The 12,109-nt window shown below is 39.6% G+C and overlaps 1 protein-coding gene across 2 annotated transcripts in view; it reads left to right on the forward strand.

Annotated features, from left to right (window-relative positions):
- pappaa (pregnancy-associated plasma protein A, pappalysin 1a) overlaps positions 1–12,109 on the forward strand; it is a 159,349-nt gene that overhangs the window by 46,688 nt on the left and 100,552 nt on the right. For both annotated transcript variants that reach the window (XM_015942754.3, XM_015942759.3), the window contains exons 8-9: positions 10,248–10,376; positions 10,485–10,576. In XM_015942754.3, the coding sequence (XP_015798240.3) occupies positions 10,248–10,376; positions 10,485–10,576 (221 nt within the window). The remainder of the gene's footprint in view (positions 1–10,247; positions 10,377–10,484; positions 10,577–12,109) is intronic.

Consider the following 12,109-nt stretch of genomic DNA (forward strand, 5'->3'; position numbering starts at 1 on the left):
ACCAGTTTTCTGTTGTATGGCTATTATAATTATCTTTTTATGTACAAGTTGGTGAACTATTCCTGGAGAAACATGGAAAAACATGGAAATCTGTTACTTGAAGGTTCAAACTAACTTTTTTAGAGTCTCCTTAAAATGTTGTAACCCAATGTTAGAGTATTCTGTGACTTTTGCTCGTTGTTTCTTGGTAGTAACGGGAACTGATGTAAATTTTCATTTTGGTGCCACTTTACCCAAGGTAATACATGTTTATGTATTTTTCTTTTTTTATTTCAAATTCTAAAAGTGCTGCTTGCATTTATTTCCTTTATGTAACTAGATAGACAGTCTTGGAGATTAACGGAATACATGTACTGCTGTTACGTATTTAGAAAACTAATTATGAGTAACTGTATTCTGTTACAGTTACTATTTTAAAACATGGTATTTACAATACAGTTAAGCCTAGACGACACATTCTCACACCCTGAGTCGAAAAATGACAATGAGTGACCATGCGTTTGTTTACAACGCGTCGGGAGGCAACGCGCTGTGCCAGAGCGTTGCATTCCGACGCCTCCGGTTGAATGGAAATCGGACATTTCACCAACATTTAACCTATAACCTCTAGTGATTTAACCTTTCCCTCACCCCCTTCCTAACCTTAACCCAGGATCTTGTTCTAAATTTCCGATTAACCGTGTTTGACAAGAACGATACAACAAGAAACAAAGTTTTGCATGTGGAAGTGGGTTAAGGTTAGGATGGGGGTGAAGGGAAAGTTAAATTGCAAGAGGGTTAAGGTCACAGTTCGCTAAAATCTCCATTTTACCGCGGGCGTCGGAAAGCAGAGCGTCGCCTCCCGACACGCTGGATCTCTCAAAGCGTCAGAAACAAACTCTTGGTCACCCATCATCATTTTTCGATGCTTTTGGTGTGAGAATGTGTTGGCTCACCAGATACAGACACGTCATGGAAGTGCAGTGGTTTTGAGAAGTCAAGTTGTAACACAGGACAAGCCGCTTCACTGAGCGCTTCTTGGAAAGTCGCGCAATAGTCACAACATCACGCGGGACTTGAGAGCAGGAAGCAGGAAGTGACTCTATTGTTTACACACAATCAGATTTGCCGTCGTGTTTTGTGAGACTCAGTAAAAATGGGTAAGCACGCTATTTATTAGAATATTTTAACATTAATAGTACTTAAAAGTTATTAAAACTGCAGCTGGGTTTGTGCCGGTGGTTGGGTTTATGCCGTAAAGCCGTTCTGCGTCGTAATGTCTATTGTAAAGCACTCCACAATGTTGCAAATGGCTGCGGTGCTTAAAGTAGAACTGGCGACACAGCCAGACAGGACACAGGGGGAAAAAAAAAACAAAGCCTGGCGATCATCGTTAGCGCCTCGGCGCGGTGTTCCACGTGCAGCCACTCTCATTAACTATAATGGCTTCTAGTTAAAATGACGGCGTGGCGCAGGCGCTGCTCGGCGCTATGGATGTCAGTAAACGAGGCAGTCCGCTATACTCCATCAAAGAAAATGCTAATACATCATTTTTCTAAATAAACTTAAGTACCTCTATCTGCTCTTGAGTCAAAGAAAAGCCCAAGTCTAAATAGTCCAAAGTTTCAAATGAGCCGTCGCCATATTTGTATCAGTAACAATCCGACCACCAGCAGAATGCTGTTATTGGCCCTCCAAACCAATAAAACACTGTGACTGGACGGCTATGGATGTCAGTCTGCCATTACATCATGAAAAAACTACATAAAACATAAAAAAAACATTGTTTTTCTAGATAGATTTGCTGAGATGGTGAACAGCTCCTGTAGAAAAGTTAAACTTTATTACACAAACAGAAATGGATTCTATTGACAAATTGATAAATTAAGATACACAAAAAATAAGTAAATAGTTTTATTTATTTTTTCCCAGTCAGTACATAATGATTAGCATTAATATGCCCTCTGTTTTCCTGTTGTAGTAGCTACCATCAAATATTGTGGCATTTAATAGACCTAAACGCTTTTTCAAAGGGGCAGTATTCCAAGTATTTAGAATAGAAACGAAAAACGTTACGAAATACATCTAAAAGCAAATATTCAGTATTCTGTAACTAAATCCATTTTAAAAGTATTCTCCCCAACATTGTAGATACAATTTTATTGTGGCCAGGGATAGATTTGCAATTACATTTCTAAGCAAATAAATAAAATGCCCCATAACACACTTGAATGTATCCTGAGCAAACGTGCCCTGAGTGCACTCACACCTGTATTTCGGGCACTTTACTTTAAATTGATGTGTCCAGGATGCATGTCAGTGCCAAGCAAGGCCGTCTCTATGGTGGAGCAAGAGGGGGCATTACTCCTCAAATAGATTTCAGTCACATGAACACACTAGACCAGAACTTTCCTCCAATAACAGTTGATTGGTTTGACATAATTTCATCTATGTAAATACATTTTAAAATCAAAAGATGAAACTTCATGTTATTTATATTACCATCTCAATTATGATGCCAAATATGTCATCGATTTATTTAATTTAACTGGTCTGTTTGCTTTTTAGTCCAGTTATGATATTGTTACATTTGCCATCAGCAAAAATGAATGAAAACTCATTTATTTTGTTTTTAACATTTACAAAATGACAAGCATGCTTATCCAATTAAATGTGTTTGTTATAATAAACGTCATCACTGAAGAACCAAGATCTAGTTTAGCTAACTTTTTAATGGAGAAAAGCTAATAAGCCATTTAGTTCTGTTCAGAGCGCTAACTAAAAACAATTAAAAGAAAGATGTGAGTGTGCACAACTCCAATCTGCAGATGCATCTTCAGTGGTTCTGGTTCATCTGACCCAAGTCGAACCCAGACCAGACAACACCGAAACTTCTCTCAGGAAAAAAAGGCTCTGAAAATTCCCTTTTGAGAACAATACAACACGAGAGCTGGATTTCCCTTCTAACATCAACAAGTTTGTTGAGTTAAAATCTAATTTGGTGAGTTCAGTCTCTCTGCTGGTGGACAGTGTGTGTGTGTGTGTGTGTGTGTGTGTTCTGGAGGATTTAAATGTGATGCGCTGAGGGAGAGGAAGCCAATGGACGTCTTGAAGAGACAAGAGGGATTTGGTCACAGGAGCGGGTGTGGATTAGGAGACAGGCAGGTTTGGTGACTTTTTTTAATCCTGCTGTAGTTTGTGATGTGATGAATACATGAATATGGGTTTCAGGGACAGAGAAAGAAAGGGAAGGTCACAGTCTTTACAAAATGCGATACAGTCACATGACAAAAACACCTAGAGCATCTCCATCACTAAGGCACGCCTTTTCCTCTTCTGTTGCCACAATCTGTCCCCTTCACAATTCTGTTTGCCCCCTCAAATATTTATTGGAGCCAAGTTTTAATGAGGCTTATGATCATTCCCCACAGCTATTCAAACCTTCCTGCCTGTTGCACCCATTCAGGGCAACAGCCACTTGAAGCCAGTCCTCTTCACTTGCAGCTGCTTTGAATAGACATGAATCAAAACCTCGTAGAAACACGTGGAGGTTGTCAGGCATATGGAAATGCTGCCAAACGTTCACAAACACTGTTCTCAGGCAAATGCCATTGGATCTCCATGCTTCTGGGCAGTGAGCACAGGGCTCACTGGAGGATATTGGGACACTTTTATAAAGTCATTTTCAATTGGGACATCTATGCCAATAGCCCATGAAGGTCAATATCCATGTTTCCACTAAAGGAGTTCTTGGAAATTTCTGGGACAGGAGAAGGTGACAGCAATGGTGTCCGCAGAATGTTTTCATAGGGGTGGCCAGATGGGCCAGTGAAAATTTTGGAGTGGCACACGAAATTTGTCCACGTAACCGTGTTTGTGAAAACACATGGGACATTACAGACGTGTTTTAATTTTGTCTGATTAAAAACATGAAATCATCTGAAATATTGAACGGCATACTTTTTCTCTTAACTTGCCAAAATAAAAGAAACTTCCTGAACACCACACATTGTAGACTGTTGAGAATTTGCTCTGAGTCTGTGACACAAACATTTCTTTTCAATGATCCATCAGAGATTGTCTCTGGTCTCTGCAACTACCTAACGGCAGCAGCACATTCTTTCAAGCATTTTATTTGATCTGCACATCATAAGCTTTAAGCAGCTGCATTAAATATCTTAATTGTTTTACCCTTTTTTATTATAGGGAGAAAGGGGGAGCGAAAAGGAAGAGATGGGGAAAAATTCACCAAAAAAAGGGTGTAGAAGAATCCTTTTCTAGAGCTGCAAAGAGAGAGAGAGAGAGAGAGAGAGAGAGAGAGAGAGAGAGAGAGAGAGAGAGGGAGAGAGAGAGAGAGAGAGGGAGAGAGAGAGAGGGAGAGAGAGAGAGAGAGGGAGAGAGGGAGAGAGAGAGAGAGAGAGAGAGAGAGAGAGAGAGAGAGAGGACAAATACCAATAAACAATTCAACAGAACCAAAATATCACTGCACCAACAACACGAGGAAAAGCACATGGTTATAATTCATAGTGCATTTAGTACCAACCACAGCCTGAACTAATATGTTAAAAATGTCTGAATCCATACTTGTGAGATTTGTAAACTAGGATGAAGGCTCTCATTCTGGTTAAGTATTAGCTGGATTATTGCTGTAGCTTCACTTACATGCATATGTAACTGCACTGACTGATCCTCAAAAGCAAAACTACTAGCAGTCAAAACAGATGATGAGAAAAAAAATCTGAATAAGGTCTTTTGGGCTTGTCTCATTGTTGTCCCTTTACTGCACCTAATTTATTGTAAGCAACTGCCACTGATTTTGCTATTTGAATGACCAAATCAATATCAAATAAGTTAAACTGACTTTTCAATATTTTCTGATAAAAGTATCCCTTTAATTTATTTGACCGGTCAATAAAAATGCATAGAATAAAAACGGGCTGCACAGTGGTTAGCATTGTTGCCTTGTAGCAAGAAATTGCTGAGTTCTGCATAAAGTTTGTATATTCTCCCTGTGCACGCGTGCGCTTTCTCCGGGTCCTCCAGCTTCCTCTCAACAGTCCAAAAACATGACTGTCTGGTTAATTGGTCTGTCTAAAGCTTGGTTTATGCTTGACGCATTCACTTTCCGCTTGGTGATGCGGCTCGCGGCTGGAACGCGCTTCACAACTCGCAGCGTTTATGGTTCATGTGGCTTTTCTCTGCAGTGAGCCAATATTCTCCCAAACTGAACGGGGCAGCATGGAGCTCTACAGCATGCATCCAACACTACACCATAGTAGAAGTAGAAATTACTGTTTACAACATGGCATTCCAGCATTTTTTAACAGCGTCCTCGTCTTTTCCGACAGTGTGAGCTATTTCTCTCCAAGAATTATTAACTTTGAGAGCTGAATCATACAAATGTCTGTATTTACGAACCTCTGCCATACTAGTTCTTGCCGGTCCGCCATGTTTTTCCGCGTCCGACCGTCCGCGTGGTTAGAAAATTTCCTAGGTGCGCGTTGCGGAAATTTTGGGCCGTGCTGAGGCGCGGTGGAGGGGCGTGGTTGTTAAAATGACGCAACTTTTCCGCGCGGAGACGTGCGGACCTCGCGGACCCGTCAAGCATAAACCAACCTTAAACTATCCTTAGGTGTGAGTGTGTGCGTGCATGGTTGCGTGTCTCCTTGTTGCCTTGTTGTTGGACTGGCAAACTGTCCAGGGTGTACCCCGCCTGTATGCCCGTAAACTGCTGGAGATAGGCACCAGCCCTCTGCAACCCTGCTTGGACGAGCGGGTACAGAAAATGGATGAATAAAAATTGATAGCTGGAGATTTATTAATAATTATTCATTAATTATTATGCAGACAAAGAAAGGGCTTAAAACAACACTGGAATTTATTTTCTTCCATGTGATTCAAATAATAGTTTTAACTACTGAAAGAAAGTGTATGGAGTTCCATCATCTCAGGAGAGCTTGGGAGAAAAGCTGCAGCCCCTTCTCAATGAGAAAAAAGCCAGCTCTGTTTGGTCTTTGGATTAGAAGGATTACAGAGCTTCTCCAGTTTTGGAACATCTTGAGATCCCCCAGGAGGTGCTGGAGAGTTTCTCTGGGGAGAGGGATGTCTGACTTTCCCTCCTGGTTCTTTTACCTTCATAAAAAGCAGTAAAAACTAGACTGATGAGATTAACTTAAACTGTGGGACCACTGATGATTGACTGAGTGACACTTTTTGTTTTTGTAGAAATAATTTCATATTGGATCACTTTGCATATTTATTTCCCCCCAAAATTATGCATATAAATAAATCTTAATGTGCTGAAATTCAAGTTTACCATTCATATGCATGTTAAACTACCATGCAACATTACCCAACAGAGGGTTACTTATTTGTGGTTTTTAAAGGTTTATACGGTTTTTTTCATTAAAAATGTGGCTGCTGGAAGATGTCCTATTCATCAAGCCCTATAAGAGCGAAAATCCACAAACATGTGCTACATCTGCAACATTTGCCCCATTATATTCTCTCCTGTTGTCAGCAGCAGCTCCTAACATGACCAGCCGTAGTCGGGTCAGGAGGGAGATCCAGCATGCCCCTAATTGGGAACAGGTTGAACATCGTGTTGAACAGTTGTTATCTCACTATGAGGAACAGCACTTTGACCCCTCTCCAAAGGTGCATTATGCTCAAGTATGAAACATATGTTCAGTCCTTATGCAGCATTGAGAAACACTACCTAAGAGGGTTTCTAATGCATGTCACGTCCAACTATTACAGCACATATCCAGATATCTTGTTCATGCTGGTCATGTTTAAAGACTGTGGCATCTGGCCTCTTGGCTTCTGGTTTTGTCCAGGGAAGGAGATGCTGCTTCTAGGGTGTAGCATATTTGCTGTGCAGGATAACCGTTCTCCTAAGTGAGCCTGTGTTTGAGAGAATTCTGGTTTTCTTAGTCATTGGAAATCAAAAATTCCAGCTGAGAGCTCATCAGAGTTTATGGCTTTCCTTAACATCACTTGAAGACTTCCTTGGTTTATCTGCTGACATTGGCGTGGGCTTTGTGGAGCCAGAGCAAGTTGGCAAGAGCACTGGCTCCTGGTGGTGAATGGCATTCGTGCAGGGGATTATACAGGCGCGTTGGGAATAGTAGTTTAAACCAGTGTGCTTTTGTTAAAGACTGAAGGCAACAGTTGTCAGACAATATGTTGTTTGTGTTCTCCTTTTTATGAGGCAGCAGTGGCTCCGGAGGTAAAGCGGGTTGTCCAGTAATCGCTCAGTTAGATCCCAGCTCATTCTTAGTCATTCTGCTGTTATGTCCTTGGGCATGACACCTCATCAGCTTTTCCTGTGTTGGTGGTGGTAAGAAGGGCATATGGTGCAAAAATGGCAGCCTTGGCTCAATCAGGGTGCCCCAGGGCAATTGTGGCTAGCTACCCTGTAGTTTATCATCACCAGTGTGAATGAGGGAGTTAATGAATAATGGATTTTGTCTAAAATGCTCTGAGTCCTTGAAAAGCACTTTATACATCTAATTCATTATTATTTTATTGTCATAAAAAGAGTGCCTCGTCTGTAGTGTTGGACATGTTTGCATCAACTGAATGATGCTCAGGGCTGCATGGTGTGGCAGTTTGTAGCTTTGTTGCTTTGCAGGAAATGGGTTGTTGATTTGGATACCACCTGTGCAGCCTTTCTAAGTGGGGTTGGCATTTTTTCCCCATGTGTGTGGGGATTTTTTCCTGGGTACTCAGGCTTCTTTCCAAAACATACATGTCAGGGTAATTGGAGACTAAATTTGGTGTGAGTGTAACTGGTGGTTTGTGATGGATTGGCAACCTGCTCAGGGTTTCCCCCATCGCTCGCCTGTTGACGGCTGGAGATGGGTACCAGCTCCATGTGAACCTAGAGCAGATGAAGTGGTTTAGATAATGGATGGATGGATGTTGCTCATTTGAGCCATGTAGTGTTTAGTGCCAGCTTGTCACGGCATGAATGACACTGCAAAGGTAATTTCAAAATCAGGCCAATGATACTTGATGGTTCACATGAAATGATCCACAATTAAAGCATTGGTTCCATTTAACCTCAGTTACTGCAGTCATCCCCACCCATGTTTACACCATGTTTGCCACACACGTATCCAATACCAGTCATGATTGTAGCAAACAATTATACAGTCCCATCAGCTTAATGCACCAGGGTACAAATACAGTCATTTTCTCCACTGTGTCATCTTAGGCTCACATTACTGGAAAAAAATGTTATTGCTCTCAAAGTGCTGATTTTCAACATATATTGAAATAAAAAGATCACAACATGCCCTATAGGTTATAAATTGGAAGTCGCTTTGGATAAAAGCGTTTGCCAAATAAATAAATACACATAAAATAAGCATAAACATAATATATATATAATTTTTTAAATATATATTTTTATACATAAAAGGCCATACATGCTTTAGGTTTAGTTTTTTAGTTGGTACTTTTTTGTTAATTTACTTAGTTTGTTTTAGATTCTTCAACCATGTTTACCGTTGTGTTAAAGCTACTATAGCAAATCTACAGAACAAGCTAGGTTTTAAACGCAAACATGGTCACAGAACATTCACACACAGCCCCCCCCCCCCCCCCCCACCCCACCCCTTCTCAGGTATCTTCCCTGAGCTGAGACGCTTCTACCCTAACCAGAGACCCACATTGCAGGAGGAAACAAGAGAGTCCTGAACACCTGTCACAGTTTTCTACATTAAAATGTCTTTTATTGTCCATGAGTTCAAATGTTTTACTTTTTGGGACTTTGGTAGTTTGTCCAACAGTTGAAGTGATAGCAGCTGACTCTTTCTCCTTTGACATTGACCCCTCCCTAAATGTTCAAAAAGATGGCTTTGTTCGGGTTCACACCTTCACTTTGTTTATACTCATGATTTTATTTTCTACGTTTAACACTGCTATTGTTTTTCTGATGTTTTTATTGGTTAGAGGTATTTGCCCTGATCTTTATCGTGTTGTACAGCGCTTTGTGATTTATATCTGTGAAAGGCGCTACATAAATAAACTTTTACTTACTTACGTACTTACTTACTTACATTATTGAGCCATGAACCTCTCATACCAGTGCTGTTGTGTTGCTAATTACATGAGTGCATAATGACTGGTGGATCCAGGAAGGTGCGGTAGTCCGATAGAGGTCTCCTCCCCTTCCGGTCTGCTCATTGGTCCTTGGAAGAATGAAAAAATAAATGCAAGTCAATGGGGCTAAAAGAGCTAATTTCTAATCCGCTCTGCCTTACATCCTGGATCACACATATGTTGTACTTTGATTTAAATGAAAAGTAATGATGTGCGTTTTGACCAAGCCAGTCACGTACTTTGAGATTTATCAGCTTTTAAAAGTTTGTAATTAGCATGACTACAAACCAGACATTGGTGCATCGAATAAATGACATCACCACAGAATCTCCTCTCCCCTAGCACAGCTGCTACTTACCACGTGGCCAGATTTATGGTGGTTCTTTCCTCCTGAAGGAAGGATTTGAAGTTCAACTTACAGCCATTTCCCCTCTGTTTTTCTCCATGTCTGTTTTGATGACGTCACTTTAGTGATGCACATTTGTAGTCCTGGACGTACCACACAAAACATAAAATTAAGTTTCCCCCCATTTGAAAATAAGCACTTTCTTGGCATCAAAATGCGTCTTTAAAATTCACAGACGTCATATGTGAAATCCATGGCATTTAACAAGCGGAATTAGAAAATAGTATTTTTAGCCCCATTGATTTGCATTTATTTTTTCGTTCTTCCGGGGACCCATGGTCCGGAAGTAGATGGGCACGACTTAGGCTTGCTATAGTTGCTTTTTGTCTGAAATGTGTTATTGCCAGAGGTTTTGAGATAAAATTAGTTGTTGGTTTTTTTTTAATTTCCGCAATATATAACTATACTACTTTAAAACATTGTTAAGAGGCATAAAACATTTTTTTAAGATAATTTGTTTTCCAAATTTGCCATTGCACCTTTAACACACCCTGTTTATAGTGGTTAGTATTTGACAGAATGATTCCTGGAATCACTAGGATAGTGAAAAAAACAAACAACAAATGGTTAGTATGTGGGGATGTCACAGTATCAACAGTTGACCAGTCATATGTACTTGTGCTGAAGGTTGACTTGGTGTGTGCTGACTTGAGGTTTGATACACAGCAGTGCCATTGATAATTACATGAAAAACCTGTATTTTTCCCACAATGAATGAATGAAAAATCGTGTTTCATTTATTTTTATGTAGGGAGGTTGTACCCCGTGTCACATATACCTACCAGATCCAAACACTCTCAAGTCAGAGTGAGAGTGAGCCTTCTTCACCACTGGTGCATGAACTTGGGGCACCCTATTGTGGAGATGGACGCATCCAGAGGTAATATAGGAAGTACAAGGCAAAATTACAAACCCACAAAGATGTGGATTGATTGCTTTCAGTTTTGATACTGAAGTGTTTGTTGAGAACTTTTGCTATTCGTTTTAGTTCCAAAGGAGAGGAATGTGATGACATGAACTTTGTGAATGGAGATGGTTGTTCAAGTCAGTGCAAGAAAGAACCCTTCTTCAACTGTGTCGGTAAGTAATTTGGACTCTGTGTATGTCCGGGTTCAAATATTATTTTATAAATAGTGGCAGAATAGTATTAATTACATGGAGAAATAACTTGTCCCAATGCTTGTTTGTTCAACTTTATGAATCCTACCCATGACATCTGAAATAGATCTGGTTTATTTCCAACTATATAATTCAGTTTATTTATATTGTGCCAAATAACAACAAGAGTTGTCTCAAAGAACTTCACAAAGTGAACATTCTGATTGAATTTAGATCATAATGCCAATTAGTTAGCAATCCTCATACTATGCAAGCATGTAGCAACAGTGGAGAGGAAAACTCCCTTTTAACAGGAAGAAACTTCCTGCAGAGCCTGGCTCAGTAGAAAGAACTATCTGCTGCGACTCACTGGAGACCAAGGGGAGAATTGTTGTGAAATTATGACAGGCATTGGATAAAATATAAATTTCTCCCCCAAATTTTATTTTTTTACCGACCTTTTTTGCTGTTGTTCTTGGACAATTTTTTATTTGCTATTATTTTCTAGAAACAGTCACATGTATATCATTTAAATACAGTTTTTATTTAGTTAGCAATGTATTACATTCCAGTACTTAGTTCAGATGTAATCTTTATCTATCCCGTATTAGCTAAACTTCGACTACATTAAACCCTATAAAACCTAAAATGACATTGTGTAGTTTATACCATTAATCTCTGGAAATATCCATCAAAATGTTGTTGTAAATTAATTAAAAGATACCCAGTTGTTGAAAAATATCTGCAGTTTTATAACATATAACCATAAAAATCAGGTCTAAAATACATGGGAGCGGGTCTAAGTCTCTGGGCGACGCCATATTGGATTCCAAGTTTCCTGCTACGGAAGGCTGTGAGGACAAAATGCATTTACTGATTTGTAACAAATGGTTACACAATTTCCACAATTGATAAACTTTTTTGCTTTAGACATTTACCTCTTCACTTGTTGCCGGTGATGAAAGAGAGTCTGATGTTCTTGTTAGAGGTTGCGCTCCCAGGGATTTTTGACCCTAATGGCCATCCGTTGGTAAGGTCTTACTCAAACACAAAAGTAATGCTTTCTTGCTATCATTTAGGTAATTACTGCCCCCATCACCTGGGAAAATACACACTGTCACTTTAAGTTACAGTACCTAATTTTTCTAATACATACTCAGCCAAAAATACATTAGACACACAATCCACTCCTGTAAATCACTGCAGAATTGAAGGAAAACTCCCATCTGGCAATTAGTGTTTATTTTAGGCTCTTGTTATTTAACTTAATATTAAAGTGGATGTGTTCATAATGATTTGCTTTGCTGAACATATATTTAGATTTTTTTTATCTCAATGGGCAATCCACTTTGTGCTTCTACTTTAACTGTTAAAGTAATGAAATACAAGAATGATGTGTTCTTCAGGTAATCACTTTGACCTTTTAAATGACAAAATATGAATGTCAAAACTTTAAAAACAAAGAGTAATCTTATTTTACATGCCTGAGTTAATACGCCTTTCATACTTTGGAAG

Source organism: Nothobranchius furzeri, chromosome 6 (genome assembly GCF_043380555.1).
Source record: "Nothobranchius furzeri strain GRZ-AD chromosome 6, NfurGRZ-RIMD1, whole genome shotgun sequence".
NCBI lineage: Eukaryota > Metazoa > Chordata > Actinopteri > Cyprinodontiformes > Nothobranchiidae > Nothobranchius > Nothobranchius furzeri.